The sequence below is a fragment of the Carcharhinus amblyrhynchos genome, chromosome 27 (assembly GCF_965287045.1).
Source record: "Carcharhinus amblyrhynchos chromosome 27, sCarAmb.v2.hapA, whole genome shotgun sequence".
Lineage (NCBI taxonomy): Eukaryota > Metazoa > Chordata > Chondrichthyes > Carcharhiniformes > Carcharhinidae > Carcharhinus > Carcharhinus amblyrhynchos.
The window spans coordinates 34,918,891-34,941,740 of NC_137350.1; the positions used below are offsets into that span (position 1 = coordinate 34,918,891).

Here is a 22,850-nt window from a genome sequence, read left to right on the forward strand (position 1 = left end):
TCACAGCTGAACAATGTCCCGTTGTGATGGAATACTGCGAGGTGAACGCAGCTCTGGAAGCCACACCACAGTGAAGATGCACCTTCACCACACTGACAGCAGCAGTTTAAAGGGGGGGGGGGCACCCTCACTGGCAACTTTGCACAGACAATGAAGGATAGCCAGAGACATCCTCAATCCAAGAATAATTTTTTTTTTGCAAAGTCAAGAATGGCTGGATGATGAGAGGGGGATTTATATAAGACAATAACTTTGAGGAATGGTCAGTTCTCGGCTACACTGAAACCCTGTGGGTTTCTTTAATTCAAAACCAAAACGCTTTCTCACCACTGATATTTTCTGTAAGTGAGGGAATCATTAAGTGAGGCCAGCATGCAAGGGTGTGAGAGTGTTTCAGTGCCCACGGTGTCAGGCACTCAGCTACTATGACCTTTTTAAGAAAGCAATTACGTCATGGAATTCCTGTTTCCTTCATTTCAGTGAACACAGCGATCACGCTCATTTAAATCCTTCGAGGGCTGCAGGATTGAGACACAAAGGATAGAGCCTCGGCGAGACTGCACCTGGCGCATCATGTAGCCTCGGTCTCCCAATATGTACTCCCAGTAGAGGGTGTGCAAAGATTTATTACAGCACAGGAGGAGGCCATTTGGCCCATCGTGTCTGCACTAGCTTGCTAAATGAGCTTCATGGCTTAGTGCCTTTTCCCCATACCCCTGCACATTGTTCCTGTTCCGATAATCCTCTAATGTCCTCTTGAATGCTTCCATTGAACCTGCCTCCACTGCACTTCCAGGTAATGCATCATAGACTCGAACCACTCGCTATGTGAGAAAGGTTTTTCTCACATCACATTGCTTCTTTTGCAAATCACTTTAAATCTGTGTCCCTCTCGTTCTTGATCCTTTATACGAGCGGGAACAGTTTCTGCTCTCTGCTCTGTCCAACCCCTTCATGATTTTGAACATCTCCTATCAGATTTCCTCTGAGTTGCCTTCTCTCCCAGGGGAACAGTCCCAACCTCTCCAATCTATCCTCATAAATGAAGTTTCTCATAAGAACATAAGAAATAGGAGCAGGAGTAGGCCATCCAGCCCTTCGAGCCTGCCCCGCCATTCAATAAGATCATGGCTGATCTGTCGTGTCTCACATTCCCGTCCTCTCCCCATAACCCTTAATCCCCTCGCTTATCAAAAACCCATCAACCCACGTCTTAAAAATATTTAGCGAGGCAGCCTCCACCACCTCAACGGGCAGAGAATTCCAGAGATTCACCACCCTTTGAGTGAAGAAGTTCCTCCTCAACAACTCCGTTCTAAACCGCCCCCCCTTTATCTTGAGGCTGTGCCCCCTAGTCATCCCTCGAACCATTCTTGTAAACCTCTTCTGCCCTCTCTCTAGTGCATTCACATCCTTCCTATTGTGTGGCACTCAGAACTGTACACCATACTCCATCTGAGATCTAACTAGTGTCTTGTATAGTTCACCAATGTAACAGAGATTTACCCGGGCTAATCTCTACGATGGCAGGATTGTCGTACACGGAGAGATTAAGGAAACTGGGCCTGTAGTCTCTAGAGTTTTAAAGAATGACCAGTGATCTCAATGAAGCTTATGAAATTCTTACAGGGTGTGACAGCTTAGATGGAGATAGGATGTTTCCCCTGGCTGATGAGTTGAGAACTAGGGGACATTGTCTCAGAATAACAGGCAGGCCAGATAACTGTGATGAGGAGGAATTTCTTCACTCAGAGGGTGGTGGATCTTTGGAATTCTCTACCCTAGAGGACTGTGGAAGCTCAATCATTCAACATGTTCAAGACAGAAATTGATAAGTTACTGGATAATAATGATAGCGGGGTTTATTCGTTCATTCGAGAGATATGGGTGTCACTGGCTGGCCAGCATTTATTGCCCATCCCTAGTTGCCCGAGGGCAGTTGAGAGTCAACCACATTTCTGTGGGTCTGGACTCACATGTAGGCCAGACCAAGTAAGGACGGCAAATTTCCTCCCCTAAAGGACATCAGTGAACCAGATGGGTTTTTCTGACAGTTGACAATAGTTTCATGGTCATGAGTAGATTCTCAATTCCAAATATTTTTATTGAATGTAAATTCTACCAGGTATGGCTATAGTAGGGGGAGGAATGGCGTTGAGGAAGGTGATCAGTCATGATCTGTTTGAGCAGCAGCGTAGGCCAGATGGGCCAAATGACCTACTCCTATTCTTATGTTCTGAAAAGATGAGCTCTCATGCTTATCCCTCCTTGGCAGTAGAGAGGTACTGACGTTTATTTAGTGTGACTGTCTCCACATCTCCTTACGGTGATGAAATGAACCTCAGCGTGGGTGTAGAATCAGAGGCATAAAGCACAATGCCATTGTTTTGGAATGCTTTGCACTTAGAGAATTTTGGGGAGTTGCTGCGATGCACCCGCCTTTAACAATTTTCAGGCAATGGAAATTATTAGTGAGTATTATTTGTTGAAATGACTGACAACAGCAGTACAGGCAGGGACTTACCTTTAATGGTGAGACAGTGTAGCCCTAATGCTTAGTCAAACCCCAAGCAGTAAGCCCAGATAAATGATTAATCCAAACATCAATTATGACTACTCCCCCCCTATCCACAAGAGAATATTGAATTTCCTGCCTACTGCATTGTGCAAGCTTATTGAGACTGGGTGGAGTGTTTCCATTTATCCTCCCCACCCCCACCCCTAGCCTCCCTATACTCATTTCTTTCCATTTTAATTAACAGCGGTTTCTCCTCCGAATTCTCCCCACGTTCCAAAACAGACTGATACACGTGCACCGTCTTTGCAATCGCCCCATCCCGAGATTGCAAAACTATTGAATTCCTCACATGCCTCAGTTCCTCCCTCCTAGCCACAGCCTTTCAAAACTCAAGCTCCTAATCTAATCACGGGCTTCTGGATTGACCTCGCTGTCTCATTCCAACCTTGGCGCTGTCTCTGGTGGGGACACTCAGCCCTTCACCTAGTTTTCTCAGTAAACCAGAGAGTCTTTGCCTTCCTCCGCAGATCTCCGTTCAGCTGCTGAAGTTTTAATAAGCATCGGACAAGCAAAAGACCATCAGTGCAGTCACCGGCCTACCAGAGAGTTGCAAAGTGGGCTTTCAAAGAATTCTCCTCCTATTTCAGATTGCACGCACGAAAACAGCATTTTTGTGCATCCTACCCTAAAGCTTTCTGTAACCAAAAGCATCTCATGGAGAGAAGATGAAGATTTTCCACTCCGCGCACGCGCACACACACACACACACACACACACACACACACACATACACATCAAGTTCATAAAAAAAATCACAGAATCCCAATAGTGCAGAAGGAGGCCATTCGGCCCATTGAGTCTGCACCAACAACAATCCCACCCCAGGCCCTATCCCCACAACCCCACAAACTTACCCCCCTAATCTCTCTAACCTACACACTATGAGTAATTTAGAATGGCCAATCAACCTAAACCCGCACGTCTTTGGACTGTGGGAGGAAACTGGAATGCTCGGAGGAAACCCATGCAGGCGCAAAGAGAATATGCAAACTCCACATAGACACTGACCCAAGCCAGGAATCGAATCCAGATCCCCGGAGCTGTGAGGCAGCAGTGCTAACCACTGTGCCACGTGCCGCCCCAAAGTTATGATCTGGAGCACGTTGCTTGAAAGGGTGGTCACTGTAAAAAGTCTTTCAACACCTGGTTAAAGTCCAACAGGTTAAGAACATAAGAAATAGGAGCAGGAGTAGGCCATCTAGCCCTTCGAGCCTGCCCCGCCATTCAATAAGATCATGGCTGATCTGAAGTGGCTCAGTTCCACTTTCCCGCTTTCTCCCCATAACCCTTAATTCCCTTGCCTACCAAAAACCTATCTACCCGTGTCTTAAATATATTTAGCGATATATATTTAAGTTTATATATTTAGGTTTATTTGCAATCATGAGCTTTCGGAGTCCTGCTCCTTCATCAAGTGACTCACCTAAGGAAGGAGCAGCACTCCAAAAGCTCATGATTCCAAATAAACCTGTTGGACTTTCTAAACCTGGTGTTGAGATTTTTTTACTGTACCCGCCCCAGTCCAACACCGGCATCTCCACATCACTAAAAGATGGGGGAAGCAGATAAAAATAACATTCAATAGTAAAATTGGAGTTATAAATTTGTAGAGCTTTGTAAAGAGCAGGGGGTGCAACAAATCGAACAGTTTTATTTAAAGGACCAGGACAGTAATACAGGCCTCCTTCAATAATGCATGACTCTGAAAAAAAGTAAAGCAAACCTAAGACAAAAATTGGAGTCTGCGTTCCTAAGCTCTCTTTGCAACATTAGCCCTCAGCTACAGTACTAAGAACTTTAAGCAGCATCCTCGAAAAATGACAGCATTTTGAACGGCTGCCATCAGGCCAACGGAAAGCAAGGAGGGAAATTCCACTGTTGAACTTGCAGAGAACAAGGTTCCAAACATCAATTAGCAGGATGCTTTGCGTGTAATTCCAAGTACCAACGGTACATGACCAGACAGTTCCCAACTGTGCCTCACTCTTACTCTCTGCCTTAGAAGTTGAGACCATGTTTTATCTTCACATCACTGACTTCTGGAAAGGTTATTGATGCAGGCACTGTGGAGTTTGCATTTTCTCCCTGTGTCTGCGTGGGTTTCCTCCGGGTGCTCTGGTTTCCTCCCACAGTCTGAAAGATGTGCTGGTCGAGTGCATTGACCCGAACAGACGCCAGAGTGTGGCAACTAGGAAAATTCCACAGTAACTTCATTGCAGTGAAAGTGTAAGCCTTACTTGTGACTAAAAAATAAACTTTAACTTTATTAAAAGGCAAAAAAGAGCTGCAATGTTGTTGTCTATCGTGCTAGGATGAACAGACTGGTTATCTCTTCTCTTTAAAGGGGCACGTCAGGGGTAGCCTTAATAGAAGCCTTATAAAATTAAGGAAAGTTTGGAGACAGTAGGCACAAAACAAGCGTTTCCACTTTTAGGGAAGATACAAGTAACAGTCATCAACAAAGTCATCCAGAAATTAAGTAGATAAATCAGAAGAAACTTCTATACCTGGAAGGAGTGAGAATATGGAACTGTGAATTGCATAAAAATATTCAAGGAGAGGCTAGACAAACTTGTAGGAGGATGTGAAAGTTTTTATAAAGATTATTTATTAGTGTCACAAGTAGGATTACATTAACACTGCAATGAAGTTACTGTGAAAATCACCTAGTCGCCACACTCTGGCACTCTGTTCAGGTACATTGAGGGAGAATTTAGCACAGCCAATGCACCTAACCAGCACATCTTTCGGACTGTGGGAGGAAACTGGAGCACACTCATGCAGACACAGGTAGAACGTGCAGACACCCCTGCACAGACAGTGACCCAAGCCAGGAATCAAACCCTGGTGCCGTGAGTCAGCAGTGCTAACCACTGTGCCACTGTTGTTTAAATGTACCAGTGACAATTTTGTATTGGATGTGCTGTGACCAATGGGAATACAATGTAAGGTCAGCTGACCCAGTAAACCGTGGAACCAATTACAGAGCGATGTAATAGTCAGCTGACCAGCTGATTTACTATAAATAAGGAACTATGTAGCATTGTAGGTGAACTTGGAGTGGCCCAGGGTGAGGCCCCAAGTTTGGAGTAATGATGTTTCTTTATTAAACCCTTTCTTTGATTTATAAGTTGAAGTAAGTTTTGTTGCATTTTCGTTAGCTGCATTTTGAAGAGTTCCTTCTGAAGAGACAGCTGTGTCACTACAGAATAGAGGGTTATGCTGAGTGAGTTGTATGAGGAAGGATGGGTGGAGGTTTGGGTGGTGCATAAATGCCAGTATGGACTGGCTGGGATGAATGGCCTCTTTCTGGGCCATATGTTTTATGTGGTTCTATTGTCCAGGAGACACAGATCTCTTTCTAATATAACCTGTCAGACTGTATCAAATCAGATACTTACATTGCTGACCAGTTCCTGATTCTTCTTGATCCGCTCAAGTTCTGGAGTGTTGGCCACAGCACTAAATCCTTTCCCTTTGTTCTTTTCAAAATCTTCTTTGTATTGCACCTAACAGGATAAAACAGGAAAGAGGGAGAGAAAAAAATTAGCCAATTTCTTCAAAAACCGAGGTGGCTACACAGAATTAACAGCCCAGAGTGGGCCATTCAGCCCATCTGGTCCATATCAGTGTTAATGTTCCATATCGTGGAATCCCTACAGTGCAGAAGAGGCCATTCTGCACTGACTTACCCACAGATGTTAATGTTCAACATCATAGAATCCCTACAGCGCAAAAGAGGCCATTCTGCCCATCGAGTCTGCACTGACTCTCTGACAGAGAATCTTACCCAGACTGTATCCCCATAATCCCAATTCCATCTAACCTACACATCTTGGGACATTAAGGGTAATTTGCCATGCCAATCCACCTAACCCACACATCCTTGGACTGTGGGAGAAAACCAGAGCTCCCAGAGGAAACCCACACAGACACAGGGAGAAGGTACAAACTCCTCAGAGAGACACCTAAGGCCGGAATCGAACCTGGGTCCCTGGAGCTGTGAGGCAGCAGTGCTAACCACTGTGCTACCAACCCTATTCATCCCACCCCAGCAAAACATCATTCTGTCCCTTTCTCCCTCAAGGACTTATCTGAAAGAGTTTTGGACGCAGGAGACTGACTGCAGAGGTAACCTTTGCTGATAGTTTGAGTAGAAAATCTCTCTCTTCCTCTTTTTTTTGAACTATTAATGATCAAATGTGAGATTCAAAATGCTTGATTTTAACCAACAAACGCAACATGGACACTTGCATTTATATAGCACCTGTAAGATAGTAATACGGCCCAAAGCATTTCACAGGAGTGTTATCAAACAAAATTCAACACAGAGACTGCGTCAGATAATCAAAAGCTTGACCAAAGCTGCGGATTTTCAGATGCATCATAAAAGGGGAAGGAAAAGGTGGCAAAGTTTACAGAGTAGATCACAGAGCCTTTGACCCAGGCTGCCAAAGGCATACGTTCTTTTTTAGCCATTCAGGGGATGTGGGATTCTTTTCCCCATCACTAATTCCCTTGAACTAAACATCTCAGAGGCAGTTCAGAGACCTTGCTGTGGGTCTGGAGCCAAGAGTAGGCCAAACCAGGTGAGGACAACAGGCTTCCTTCCCTAAAGAACATCAATGAACCAGATGTGTTTTTCTGACAACGGTTTCATGGTCATTAGTCGACTTTTAATTCCAGGTTCTTGTTGAATTCAAATTTCACCATCTGCCGTGGTGCGATTTGAAATCTGGTCCCCAGAGCATTTCCCTGGGTCTCTGGATTACTAGTCAGGGACAGTATGGTGAATAGAAAACAGTAGCGGAATTCTTAATGTGCCAAAAAGGGTCTCGGTGTGCCCAGCATGGAAACTTAAGTGCCCATTGCAAGTCGATGTGGGCAGCACAGTAGTTAGCACTGTTGCCTCACAGCGCCATGGACCCCAGGTTCAATTCCAGCCTTGGGGTTACTGTATGGAGTTTGCACATTCTCCCCATGTCTGCATGGGTTTCCTCCAGGTGCTCCAGTTTCCTCCCACAGTCCAAAGATGTACAGGTTAGGTAAATTGCCTCTTAGCATCAGGGGGACCAGCTAGGGTAAATAGGTGAGACTGTGGGGATAAGGCCTGGGTGGGATTGTGGTCGGTGCAGACTCGATGGGCCAAATGGCCTCCTTCTGCACTGTAGGAATTCTACAATTCTGTGGAAGATCCCACAGCATTATTTCAAAAAGAGGGTGGAGGCAGGGAGTGACAGTGCTTAGTGGAAGTTACTTTTTGGAATGTTCTGAAGCACTTTAGGATCAAAGGCAGCAGAAGACACAAGTTAAATGTCAGATTGTTTCTTCTTCAGATTGTATCCTGGCCAACATTCCTCCCTCCACCAACGTGGCTGAAATAGGAAGCTGCTTAATGATCTCATTGCCATTTGTGGGACCTCTCTGTATACAAATTGAGCTGCTGCTTTTATTACACATTGAAACACAGCCACGTTCCATCGCCATGTTTCATGTCCCTATTAATAAATAGGTTGGACTAAAACCTGGTGTTGTCAGACTTTTTACTGTGTTTACACCAGTCCAACGCCGGCATACCCACATCATGCCCAGTAAGGATGCCAACCCTGCAGGATTTAACCGCAAACGTCCAACAATTTAAGACTAATCTCCAGAACACTACTTCGAGACTCAGTGGAGAAAAACCATTGGGTTATTCACCAAAATTATGCTTGCCGCCCACAGCTTTTCTTTGAATGGTTTCATTTATTAGTTGTAAGAGTTTCTGAGGTTAGGGGAAGGTGGGGGTGCGGGGAGGGGAGAGTCAAAAATGAGCTAATTCTTCAGCAAGGAATTTTTTTGCTTTCCAACTGGCCGTGGGGAGGTGGAGAGTCTTGGTGATTGATGTGTTGGTGACCCATGGCAGGATGTGGGAAGGGGCAAATGGAGAGGGAGGTCACGTGATGATGCCTGCAACTAGAGTTGGTAATCTGGCACCCAGATTGAAACTTTGCAGCTAGCCCCACTGAGTAGAGCACTGGGAATATTAATTCAATATCCAGACAGCTCAAAATACAAGCAGAAATTATTTATTGTTTTTAATGGATACTCAGTTTCTCTCAAGGACAACTCTTCATTTTAAAGGCACATTTCCCCTCCACTTACCACAAGTAGGTATCAATAGACATAATAAATGTCAAGGACGCATTTAACAAACACACACCCAAATTTTGATTTGATTCAATTTATTATTGTCACATTAGAACCATAGAATCCCTACAGTGCACGAGGAGCCATTCGGCCCATTGAACCTACACTGACAACAATCCCACCCAAGCTCCATCTCCGCACATATTTAATGTAATCCCCCAGACACTTAGGGGCAATTTAGCACGGCCAATCAACCTAACCCACACATCTTTAGACTGTGGGAGGAATCCGGAGCACCCGGGGGGAACTCACACAGGGAGAATGTGCAGACTCCGCACAGCAGATCACACTGGTATCCGCCATGCCGCCCCTAAAGATCAAGTTGTAGATTTTGTTTGAGATCCAGGGATCGAACCCGGGTCCCTGGCGCTGTGAGGCAGCAGTGCTAACCGCTGTGCCACTGTGCATCCTGGTACTGGTATACAGTTAGAAGTATTGTTTCTTGCATGCTATACAAACAAGGCATACCATTCATAAAGTACATAGGAGAGAAGGAAAGGAGAAGGTGCAGAATGTAGTGTTACAGTCATAGCAATCCCACATAGAACAAGAACTTAATATCAACTGAGCAGAAACTATCAGCAATGTTTAAATCTGTAAGCCTGGCTTCCCAAGTGGATTCATTCAAGAGAATAATTAACATGACATACTCATTCTTGTTAAAAGTGTTCACATTTAGATATACATTGCGATAAGAAGTGCTTTTTTTTAAAAAAGGGAATAGAAATTAGCTACAGGGCATGTGGGCTGGGGAGTGTGAACCACTCAGCAGCTGCTTATAGACTGTTACAATATGCTGTTCCATTCGGCGAACCTTCCATTCTGGAGTCTGTGTCCAGTGGGGAACGGAAAAGTCAGTGCGATTTCCTGTTGTGTGGGAAGTGGTGTGGGGCTTGAGATTGGTGTTATGAATTGCCTGCCATCAACTAGCCAAGCCCCTTGGAGACACCCACCACCCTCCCTCCTTCAGCCCTGCCTCTGACTGCAGCAGTTGGCAAATGCCACAGGATGAACCTTGCTGGGTGCTCAGTGTTAAGGGCCCCAGTTAAAGTTAAAAGTTTATTTATTAGCCACAAGTAAGTCTTACCTTAACACTACAATGAAGTTACTGTGAAATTCCCCTAGTCGCCACTGTCCAGCTACTGTTCGGGTTAATGCACCTAACCAGCACATCTTTCGGGAGGAAACTGGAATGCCCAGAGGAAACCCACACAGACACGGGGAGAATGTGTAGACTCCACACAGACAGTCCCCAAGCCAGGAATCAAACCCGGGACCCAGCGCTGTGAAGCAGCAGTGCTAACCACTGTGCCACCGTGATGCCCCTATTCTAATTACGGTGTCACTACAGTTGGCCACTTGTGTTAAACTTGATCTCCACCCACCTGAAAAGACCCTCCTGTTGGTAGCCTTTCAGATGCGCTAAGCCATCGTCTGGCCTCCCCGTCAGCACCGACTTCCCCCGGTCACCATAGAATCACCCAATATCACCAGTCCTCTACCCTCCATCACCCAGGACCCCATCACAGAATCCCTACCAGTATAGGAGGAGGCCGTTCGGCCCATTAAGCCTGCACTGACATCAATCCCACCCTATCTCCATAACTCCACATATTTACCCTGCTAAACGTCCTGAAACTAGAGTCAATTAGCATAGCCAATTCACCTAACCTGCAAAACTTCCAATCATATGCTTTCGCTCTGCTCAGAGTCAATGCTCATTGTTATCCTCATGCCCACCCTGATTCTGACCACACCCTCTCCCGCATTATCTGAATCACCTCATAAAATCCCTATAGTGCAGAAGGTGGCCATTAGGCCCATCGATCTGCACTGACCACAATCCCACCCAGGCCCTCCCCGTAACCCCCATATTTACCCTGCTAATCTTTTTAACTTATGTATCCCAAGACACTAAGGGGCAATTTATCACGGCCAATACACCTAACCCGCACATCTTTGGACTGTGCAAGGAAACCGGAGCACCCAGAGGAAACACCCAAGCAGACACAGGGAGAATGTGCAAACTCCACACAGAACGTGACCCAAGCCAGGAATCGAACCCAGATCCCTGAAGCTGTGAGGCAGCAGTGCAAACCACCAGTGCAACCGTGCCGCCCTATCTAGTCTGCCTCTGTGACCCACTAATGAAACATACTGTATCCACCTTCCCCCTCCCCAGAGACATTCTTCAAAAAATACCAACACTTGATCCCGCCATTGGGAAAGACTTGTTTATTTAACCTCGCGCCACTATTCCTGCCGCTGGCGGGACTGGAAGGTTCCGCCCATTAGTTCCAATAACCATTGGCCAAAGGAATGTCTACATCGGAAAGATAGATAGAATATTCCTTTCATTGTCTTCCAAAATCTAGAAGATGAACCGAGGCCAATAAGTCTTTGGTACAATCTGGCAGCATGAGGCAGATAGCAGATGCATTGCAGATGTCAGATGAAGAGAGGGGAAGTATAATTAATAACAGAGGATTTCAGTCAAGCAAGTTCTCCCGTACATCTCCACTTTCATCCCTCCACCATTGGTGCCTAGACTAACTCTCAAGTTTGCCTCCCTACTCTCTCTTCCTTTGAGACACAAACCAAAATCTCCCTCTTTGGTCAAGTTTTTGGTCACCTGTCCTGGTATCTCCCATTATGCCAATTTTCACTGGATACCACTCCTGCAAAGCAAGTCTGCACGTTTCTGCAATCTTAAAGCCGCTATATAAATGCAATCTGTTGTTGGCATCAGCAATCCAACCACTTCATTTTGCTACTGTAACAATCTAACTCATAACACTAGCTTCAAGGCCGTCTCCTCACTTCAGGCTAAAGAGAGCCAGTAAAAGCTCTCTAGCATGGGCAACCAGATGCTGAGATAACCCAGCCACAGTGTCAATGTTAATACTTTATTTATAGTACGGCATTGCCTGCGGAGGAAATATCACAATACAAGCGTGACACTGCAGATGCCTCATGGAGGTTTTCATTATCCGGCAGCAATGGTGATAGCTGCCCACACCAACACCTGCATCTACCAGATTACTAACCCTTTCCCCATCACCTCCCCTCTCTCAGTAACAAACTTTATTTACCCATGCACTGTGTCAGAGTGCACACTTGCCTTAGAGTCAGAGGTAGCGGGTTCAAGTTCCAGTCTAGTGACTTGAACAGAGAATCTAGACCAACAGGGCAGTCCTTTTGAGGGGCATCTTGACCAATACATGAATAGGATGGGAATAGAGGGATACGTTCCCCGAACAGTAGGGGGTTTTAGCTCAGTCGAGCAGCATGGTCAGTGCAGCCTTGGAGGGCCGAAGGGCCTGTTCCTGTGCTGTAATTTTCTTTGTTCTACTGTGGGAGAGCTGCACTGTCAGAGGTGCCGTCTTTCAAAACTGAGGCTTTGTTTGTCCTTGCAGGCGGATGTTAAAAATCCCATGGTTCTACCTTGCTGACCAATATTAATCCCCCAGGCGCCTTCACTGAGAAACAGATACTCACTTGTCTGCCTTGGGAGCTTGCTTTGCGCAAATGATTGTTACATTACAACATTAACTACATTTTGAAGTACAAGGAAATTACATGGTCTTTGTTCCTGCATCATTCCCAGACAATTCAGACTGGTTCCAACAGGTGACCAGGCCATAAGAGGATTTGTGGAGCAGTGGGCAGCGACCTTATCTCTGAACCAGAAGTTTCAGCTTTCAAGTCCCGCTTAGAGTCACAGAGGTTTACAGAATGGAAACAGGCCCTTTGGCCCAACTTGTCCACGCCGCCCTTTTTTTTGAAACCCCTAAGGTGGTCCCAATTGCCCATGTTTGGCCCATATCCCTCCATACCCATCTTACCCATGTAACCGTCTAAATGCTTTTTAAAAGACAAAATTGTATCCGCCTCTACTATTGCCTCTGGCAGCTTGTTCCAGACACTCACCTCCCTGTGAGGAAAAATTGCCTCTGAACCCTTCTGTATTTCTTCCCTCTCACCTTAAATTATGCCCTCTAGTTTTAAACTCCACTACCTTTGAGAAAAGATATTGACTATCTAGCTGGTCTATGCCCCTCATTATTTTATAGACCTCTATAAGCTCGCCCCTCAGCCTCTTATGCTTCAGAGAAAAAAAGTCCCAGTCTATCCAGCCTCTCCTTATAACTCAATCCATCAAGTTCCAGTAGCATCCTAGTAAATCCCTTCTGCACTCTTTCTAGCTTAATAATATCCTTTCCATAATACGGTGACCAGAACTGTACACAGTCCTGTTCACAAGTGCAGCTATTTTGTACACAGCAAGCTCCCACAAACAGTAACCTGACTGAGGGCTAATTTTTTAAAAATTAACTCATGGAACATGGGTGTCGCTGGCTGGGTCAGCATTTATTGCCCATCCCTAGTTGTCTCTGGACAGTTGAAAGTCAACCACGTTGCTGTGGCTCTGGAGTCACATGTAGGCCAGACCAGGTAAGGACGGCAGATTTCCTTCCCGAAAGGACATTAGTGAAGCAGATGGGTTTTTCAGAATATCGACAATGACAGGATTCAATGGCATTCATAACACAGCCAAACAGGCTGATTATCAGCCAGTAAATCCTTCCAATACACAGGATGGTAGCTGGCAAGAGTGTCCCAACCAGCCATACTGCAGAAGGCAATAGCAAACTACTGCATCACTTTGCTGACCAATCCAATGGAGGCCCTTGGTCTCCAATGCCCCTTTAGGGCATAGTACCTGGAGGAGGCGGGGTGGGTTAGGTCATCTTGCCATCAATTGGTTGCACTGCCAACTCTGGGCAGCAACATTCCTGGAGGTGTCATCGTATGACACTTTATTTTCTTTATTCACATAAGCATCGCCTGCAAAGCCAACTGTTCGTTGCCCAATCCAAATTAATCTTGTAAGTTAAAAATCAACCACACTGCCATGTATCTGGAGTCACATGTAAGCCAGACCATGTAAGGATGGCAGATTTTCTTCCCTAATGGATATCAGTGAACCACATAAGTTTTTACAACAATCAATGGTCACCAATACTAGCTTTAACAATTAGACTAGCTTCATAATTTTTTCATTGCATTTCAATTTTACCCACTACCATGTCCGTATTTGAACCCTTGCCCCTAGAGCATTAGCCTAGAGTCTCTCGATCACTAGTCCTGTGTCATTACCACTACACCACCATCTCTTGCTTGCATTTGCCTCACCATAGATCACCGAACACACCCACCCTCTTGGTGCACTGTCTTTCTCTACCAATCAGCAGCAGGTAGATGCCGTATTACCCAATTCGTGACTGTCAAAAAACATTTGTTTCCACCCCACATTGACATAAAAATAATTCCAAGGAAAACAATTCCTCTTATTTATAAGAATTTTTACTCTTAGATTTCTCAGTGTTTTAGAGATTTCATTGTAAATCTGGGAGTTTGACAAGCCTATCAGTTGGGTATGTTTATCTGAGATGCTGTACAGACCTCGACAGGACAGCTAGTTATATCCTGCATTACTACAATCATTGAGGAGGAAGAGGAGGCAAAAAAAAAACAATGTTTCTTAGATTGATCCATTTGAAACAGAGATAATCCAGAGAACATCAACGCCCCTGGAATCCACAGACACCCCCCCACCTTCATATGGAGGGCAAGGTACGGTCACAGGACAAAGGGGACAGAATAAGCAGAGAACAAGCCACACTCTTCAATTCAGCCACCGGACCAGTGATGCGTCAGACAAGAACCGGCCGCAGTGCTAACTGTCACGTTTAGATACATTAAAGGGGAAGGTGGATAAGCATGTGAGGGAGGAGGTTTTGCTATTAATGTTCAAAGGAGGAAGAATAGGAGGAGGCTCAAGTGGAGCATAAACTATGGACAAGTTGCACTGAAAGACCTGCTACTGTGCCATAGATTCAATGGAATTCTATGTAATCTGAATTTTGGAATAGTGAGACAAACTGGATAGCTCTTTCAAACAACGAGCACGAACATGTCCCCCAGTAAAATTCCAGCATTTTAAATGATCTGTTGAGGCTGGCACTCTTCCGTGTTCTACCACTTTCCCACAAGACCCTACTATTGGCCCCAATCATCAACAAAGAACTTAAATATTTATTAAATGATATCGAAGAATTATAGAATCCCTACAGTGCAGACAGAGGCCATTTGGTCCATCGAGTCTGCACCGACAACAATCCCACCCAGGCCCTATCCCTGTAACTCCATGTATTTACCCTGCTAGTCCCCCTGACACTAAGGGGCAATTTAGCATGGGCATCCAACCTAACCCACACATCTTTGGACTGTAGGAGGAAACTGGAGCACCCGGAAGAAACACACACAGACACGGGGAGAAGATGCAAACTCCAGACTGTCACCTGAGGTCGAAATTTGACTGGTCCGTAGCACTGTGGTACAGCAGTGTTAACCACAGTGCTACCACGCTGCCTAGGGTGGGAGGAGGCTAGTTTGCTTGAACATCTGAGCTGTAAGTTCTAGGCAGTATTATATTTATGCGGTAGTAAGTGAGAAACTTTTCAGCTTCTTTCAATTTTCTGCCCACCCTCCAACGCACTCAAATATAAACCAGAAGGAGCCATATATGGCAAGGTTACAACCCTCTCAACTGTCCAAACAGGGCTGCTCATTGTAGCATCAGAAACCTCAGGCAGGCGAGTGGGTCAACTCACTCACTGTCCCAGGGAGAGTTCAGTGTCAACCAATCTCCGGGGCAATTGATTGAACCAAGGAACATTCAATCATTTGGTCAAACCCAGCAATGTTAAAATAATGGTAATTCAGATATCATCCAAACAGACTTCACACACCAGCAACAAGAACGTGGATGAAAATAATTGTTTCTGAAAACCATTTTAAATCAAACAGGGTTGCTTCACTGTGGCTTCATTGATTTAAAGGCATTTTATTGCAAGAATCAAACAATCAAAATTCTCCACTGTAGTACCAGAGAAACACGCTTTCCCCGCCTTACAGGAAATTGGATAAAAGCTGGCCTCCAGTTTACACTTTCTAACAATTTCACCCCTCCCCACGCTATAGCTGTCTGCTTATTGGCATTTTAGAAATTGTGTTCCTCAAAAGGTGAAGAATTTTAGAGATGGGGATTTGATAAATTTCCAAGGCAACATGGCAGATTTCCAGCAGATTTTTAAGACCCGCCGGACTGAATGGCCAGTTTCTGTGCTAGCATTGAAAACTTCCTGCTGCCTCAGCAAAGCAGCCAGCATAATTAAGGACCCCACGCAACCTGGACATGCTCTCTTCCATTTTCTTCTGTAGGGAAAAAGGTACAAAAGCTGAGGGTCTCACTTATTACCACATAGGGTCAACTTAAGAACAGCTTCTTCCCTGCTGCCATCAGACTTTTGAATGGACCTACCTCGCATTAAGTTGATCTTTCTCTACATCCTAGCTATGACTCTAACAGTACATTCCGAACTCTCTCATGAACAGTATGTTTTGTCTGTACAGCGCGCAAGAAATAATACTGTATACTAATATATATGACAATAATAAATCAAATCAAAAATCATGGGGTTTTACAAGAAAATTATTTTCCTTTTCTGAGTCCTTTTATTTATTTGTAAAAATAGTGGAGATGGGAACCAGGCAGCTTGACAGAGCTGATAATCATCCAGTCTATTAACAAAATGTTGGTTCGCTTTATACTTGGTGTGGGAAGATTGTGCACTGGAAGAATGAGCACTTCAGGATTCTAATGTTGCAAGGACGTGAACTGCACAGTTGGAGACAAGATGTCATGTTATGAAACCTCCAGGAGCACAGTTGACCAGAGTTGACAATGCACACATTCTTCTGATTGAGGTACGTAACATTTCAAAAGCGATCGATAAAGTAAACGTAGACCCAAATGTTTCCTGTCAACTAGAACAAGAGGTCACAGGTACAAGTTGAAAGGCGATAGATTTAAAACTGAGATACGGATGAACTATTATTTGCAGAGGGTGGTGAATTTGTGGAACTCGCTGCCCCAGATCACCGTGGAATCTGAATCATTGAATGGTTTCAAGAAGGAGATAAGAGATATTTCTAAAAAAAAAACATGGGATTAGAGAAACAGGTTGCGAGATGGATTTGAGATCAGGGAGAGGTCAGCCATGATCTGATTGAATGGCGGAGCAGGCTCGAAGAGTTGAATTTGCTTCTAGTTCCTATGTTCAGAAAAGAAACACAGCACAAGGCTCAACGCAATGCTGCAACTCCCACCTCTCACTCCAAGGGAAACAGTTGCAGTCATTCTGTTTAATTAAGTCCCTTGCGGCAGAATGGTCTTGAAAACAATCCCAGTATCTCAACATGGATATTATACGTTACAAGAGCAGTTTAGACAAAAGCAATTCCATATTTACGGTCACTCTCTTCTCATTAGAACTCAGTCCTTGGAACTGAGTCCAATGAGGAACATGCTTCACTATCCCAAAGAGCTCTATGACCAATGAAGCACTTTGAAGGGTAGACATTGTTTTAAAGTTTATTTATTAGTGTCACAAGTAGACTTACATAAACACTGCAATGAAGTTACTGTGAAAATCACTAGTCGCAACACTCCAGTGCCTGCTTATGTACACTGAGGGAGAATTTAGCAGGGTCAATGCACCTAACCGGCATGTCTTTCAGTCTGTGGGAGGAAACCAGCTTGGAGGAAATCCACACAGACATGGGAAGAATGTGCAGACCCCACACAGACCATGACCCAAGGCTGGAAATCAAACCCAGGTCCCTGGTGATGTGAGGCAGCAGTGCTAATCACTATGCCACTGTGCCACCCTGGTTGTAACGCAGGAAACATTAAGCACAAAACTGGAGACAGCGCCTCGTTAAAACACATGGCGTCAAAGAGGCATGATGTGGAGATGCCAGCGTTGGACTGGGGTAAACACAGTGAGAAGTCTCACAACACCAGGTTCAAGTCCAACAGGTTTATTTGGTGGTAAAGTTCACTAGCTTTCAGAGCACTGCATCTCAGCAGCACTCCGAAAACTAGTGGCGTTTACTACCAAATAAACCTGTTGGACTTTAACCTGGTGTTGTGAGATTTCTTACTGTGTCAAAGAGGCAAGCAGAAAAGGGGGGCTGAGAGTCCTTTCCCCAAAGCACACTGCACACACTGTCACATTTTCCATTTCCATCTTCAGCACAACATGTTTCATTACCTGATAAAGAACATATTGCATCATCACACTTGCTTTGTTTTTTAAACAGCAGCACTGATTCAATCATTAAAAAGGGATAACTTTACAATAACTGGCATCTAAAGAAAAGAACAGGTTTTTCATTTATATAGTGCCATTTAATGCAGAGAGACAAATGATTTGATTTATTATTGTCACATGTATTAGCAAACAGTGAAAAGTATTGTTTCTTGCATGCTATACAGACAGAGCATACTGTTCATAGAGAAGGAAACGAGAGCGTGCAGAATGTAGTGTTACAGTCATAGCTAGAGTGTAGTGAAAGATCAACTTAATGTAAGGTTAGTCCATTCAAAAGTCTGATGGCAGCAGGGAAGAAGCTGTTCTTGAATCGGTTGGTACATGACCTCAGATTTTTGTATCTTTTTCCCAGTGGAAGAGAGAATGTCCGGGGTACGTGGGGTCCTTAATTATTAATCAAAAATGAAGAGTGTGTCCTAAAAACAAAATGCTGTCCACTCAGCTGCCAGCATGCCTAGTTATCCAAGCTCACATCTGCTCTCTGCAAAGGGACATGCGCTAACCTGCACTGACCAGGGGTTGCCAACTCTTGCTGGATATTTTCCTGGAGATTTCACCCCACCTCCCACTGCCCCCAGTCCACACTCGTTCAACATTATTCAGAAATATTTAACAACACTTTTTTTTTAAAAGGCTAAATTCAGATTCAAAAGCATATTAACTTTAAAGCAACTATTCTTCTCCGAGTGATTAACATTCTGTTCTGGGCTCCCCTTTTGTTTTGAGGCCTGTACTCGAAGGTCTTAGTTGCCATGGCACCTGCTCTGCATTCAGAGGTGGTGTACGTGACAGAGTACAGCCTGTGGCAAGAACTTGCATATCTAGTCTGTTAACATGGGGCGGTTTTGTGCTGCAGCTATCATGCAGTTCTGGCAATTCAGAAAACGCTATCCACTGTATCACCCACAATGAAAGAATCAACGTGGCCACATTATGAATATGCCTCCCATGGCCATCAGAGCCAGGAACCTCTGATGTAGGGGTTTGGGACGTCACCAACTGCACTGTTAGACCTCCTGAGCCAAGGATATGAGCACTTCTCCGGTTGCATTGAATTCACCTCCAAGTCTGTTTTTGCTGCTGAGCAGAAAAAAGTTGCACTTTAGGCATGAACAGCCTCATTCCAACATCCGATATGGAGGTCTTAGTGTGGACTATCCGGAGATAGTCATCCTAAACCTTCCCAAAGGCATTCCCCTAAACCCAATGAGGTTAGCGAGCTAACTCCAGTTTGACCTATTCTTGGAAGGCCTGGTCCCATCAATCAGCCATCCCACAAACCCACCCCCACCCCACCTCACTCCCACCAACCAACCCCCTCCCACCCCCTCCCCCCACCCACACCAACAAACCCCCCCCCCTCATACCGACCCTCCCCTTCACCCCCACCAACCAGCCCCCCATCCCCTCCAAAACCCCCCTACCCCCACCGTCACCAACAACCACCCCCTCCCACCCACCCTCCCCCGTCATCCCCACCAACACCCCTCCTCCCACCCCCATCAACCCCCCCTTCTCTCTTACCTCCTACCTCTCTCCCCCACCCCCACCAACCCCCCATTCCCACCATACCCCTCCCCCCTCACCCCCCACCAACCCTCCTTCCCCCCTCCCCCAGCAACCCCCCTTCCCCCCCCTCAACCCCACCCCCACCGCCAATCCCCTCCTCGTCATTATTTCTGGCAACCCTCATCCCCCAAGTACTATTTTCCTTTCCGCTTTTTCATGGACTAAGAGAAGCGATGGAAATTGCAAAGACCCTGCCAGCAAACTGTAGACTTCTATCTGATTTACACCACTTTATCATCGAATCGCTACAGTACAGAAGGAGGTCATTCGGCCCACTGAGTCTGTACCGACCACAATCCCACCCAGGCCATATTCCCACAACTCCACACATTTACCCTGCTAATCGCCCTGACACTGAGGGGCAACTTGGCATGGCCAATCAACCTAACACGTACATCTTTGGACTGTGGGAGGAAACTGGAGCACCCAGAAGAAACTCATGCAGACACGGGGAGTACGTGCAAATTCCACACAGACAGAGAGACCAAGGCCGGAGTCAAACCTGGGTCTCTGGCACTGTGAGGCAGCAGTGCTGACCGCTGTGTCGCCCATGGGAGATGTATGTTTGTAGGAATAATAGCTTTCCAAAGCCTATGCAAGAAGGGCCTTTTAACATGAACTAGTCTACAGTGCTACTGTGGGAGTCTTTCCACCCACCTGAGAGTGGGGCCTCAATTTAATATCTATGATGCCCAGTAAAGGTATCATACTTTCAAGACAGGTACTCTATCCAATGTGGATTATTTGAAATTGGTTTCCAAAAGTGGACAACGTGCTGCCAATGTGATTGCTGGCAAGTCAGGTGACTTGCTTGTGGTTCCTGAACTGACAGGAACAATATGTCTGGAAACTTACTTAAAAATACCAGTGGGTTTTCCAGGTGCATACTGACTATCCTCACCAACTCAATGGTAGAGATTTAACAAATAACATCTGCCACAGCTGTCAAGAACACGAGGTAGAATATCAAATAAAGTCTCCCAATCAGCTGTTTGTAAATGATGTGCTGATGGATTTATCAGTCACTGCCCCACTGTGCACCAGCCAATGAAAGCTACCGTCGCATGTTCGAAACCAGCTTGAGGAGAGTCAAGGCCTCACTGCTCCACAAGAGAACCCAGCAAACGGATTTGAAAGCCAGCGGGACAAGAAAGACCATTCCTTCTGCAAGAACAGAACCCTGCTCGAACAACCAGTCAACCCAAAAAGAGAGAGGGAGAGAGAACTGATGTGTTTTCACCCGCAAAGATTCATCTCTGCAGAAACTTGACCATGGCTTCACCTGGAAACCTGGAGGTTTCCAACATCCATTCATCCAAAGAACATAAGAACATAAGAAATAGGAGCAGGAGTAGGCCATCTAGCCCTTCGAACCTGCCCCGCCATTCAATAAGATCATGGCTGATCTGTCGTGGCTCAGTTCCACATTCCCGCCCTCTCCCCATAACCCTTAATCCCCTCGCTTATCAAAAACCCATCAACCCGCGTCTTAAAAATATTTAGCGAGGCAGCCTCCACCACTTCAACGGGCAGAGAATTCCAGAGATTCACCACCCTTTGAGTGAAGAAGTTCCTCCTCAACTCCATTCTAAACCGCCCCCCCTTTATCTTGAGGCTGTGCTCCCTAGTCCTACTGTCCTTTCTGAGAGGGAAGAGCCTCTCCACCTCTATCCTATCCATCCCATTCATCATCTTATATGTCTCAGTGAGATCGCCCCTCATTCTTCTAAACTCTAACGAGTACAAACCTAGTTTATTCAGCCTCTCCTCATAGCTCAACCCCCTCAACTCCGGTATCAGCCTAGTAAACCTCCTCTGCACTCCCTCCAAGGCCAAAATATCCTTGCGTAAGTGCGGCGACCAAAACTGCACACAGTACTCCAGCTGCGGCCTCACCAGTGCCCTATACAGCTGCAGCAAGACCTCCCTACTTTTATATTCAATCCCCCTCGCTATGAAGGCCAGCATCCCATTCGCCTTCCTGACCACCTGCTGCACCTGCAGGCTGGGTTTTTGCGACTCATGCACAAGGACCCCGAGGTCCCTCTGCACCGTCGCCTACTGCAGTTTTTCGCCACGTAAGTAATAGTCCTTCCTACCACCACAAGAGGGAATCCATCCAGACCTGCAACACGTACATCTCAATGAAATGAACTGAAATTTTGTTTTGTTCATTTGTCACAAGTGAGGTTTACATTAATATTGCAATGAAGTTACTGTGAAATTCCCCCAGTCGCCACATTCCAGCGCCTGTTCGGGTCAATGCACCTAAACTGCACATCTTTCAGAATGGGGGAGGAAACTGGAGCACCCGGAGGAAGCCCACGCAGACATGGGGAGAACATGCAAACTCCACATAGACAGTGACCGAAGCCGGGAATCAAATCCGGGGTCGGTGATTCAGCGCTGTATTTCTGTTTTTAATGCAAATGTATGTTTTATCTCTAGAACCCATCTTGTGTGTGTCTGTGCACATGACAGAGTGGCTGAGGTTCATTGTTTATACATTCCTAAAACACATCTTGTTGAGGACAGAAGTATGGAGGAAGAGAAAATGTTATCTGACCATCTTTCTCCACATCCAAAACACATTTCATTTGTAAAAAAAAGCGCGTGGGAACTTCCAACCACGCTCACCCCAAAACCAGAAAATCTCACCCCGTTCAGATTCCCACGGTGGGCAGATTGGAAAAATTCGCCCCAGCGTCTCTGACAGTGCAGCACCCCCTCCGTACTCATAGAATCCCTACAGTGCAGAAAGTGGCCATTCGGCCCACCAAGTCTGCACCAACCACAATCCCACCCAGCCCCTATTCCCGTTACCCCATTTAACCTGCTAGTTACCATATTTAACCTGCTAGTCCCTCTGACACCAAATGGCAATTCAGCATGGCCAATCAACCTAACCCGCACATCTTTGGACTGTGGGAGGAAACTGGAGGAAACCCATGCAGACACGAGGAGAATGTGCAAACTCCATACAAACAGTGACTCAAGCTGGGAATTGAACCCGGGTCCTTGGCGCTGTGAGGCAGCAGTGCTAATCACCGTGCCACTCCAGTGCACTGGAGTGTCAGCCCAGGTTCCATGCTCACGTCTCTGGAGTGGGACGGCATGAGTCAGAGGTGAGGCATGTTGGGTGCTGGAGCTATGAGGAAGCATTCAAGCTGCAAGACTCAACACCCCAAAGCAGAAGCCAAATAGCTGAGTAAAGAAAACATCCTGCTTATACAGAGTTTGTTTATGAGAGGGCCTTTCACTGTCGACAACAA

At 45.7% G+C, this 22,850-nt stretch overlaps 1 protein-coding gene across 1 annotated transcript in view; it reads right to left on the bottom strand.

The window, feature by feature from the left end:
- Window positions 1-22,850, bottom strand: part of lasp1 (LIM and SH3 protein 1) — a 164,061-nt gene that overhangs the window by 30,368 nt on the left and 110,843 nt on the right. Inside the window, exon 4 of the mRNA XM_080213485.1 lies at window positions 5,980-6,087. Coding sequence (XP_080069611.1) covers window positions 5,980-6,087 — 108 coding nt within the window. The remainder of the gene's footprint in view (window positions 1-5,979; window positions 6,088-22,850) is intronic.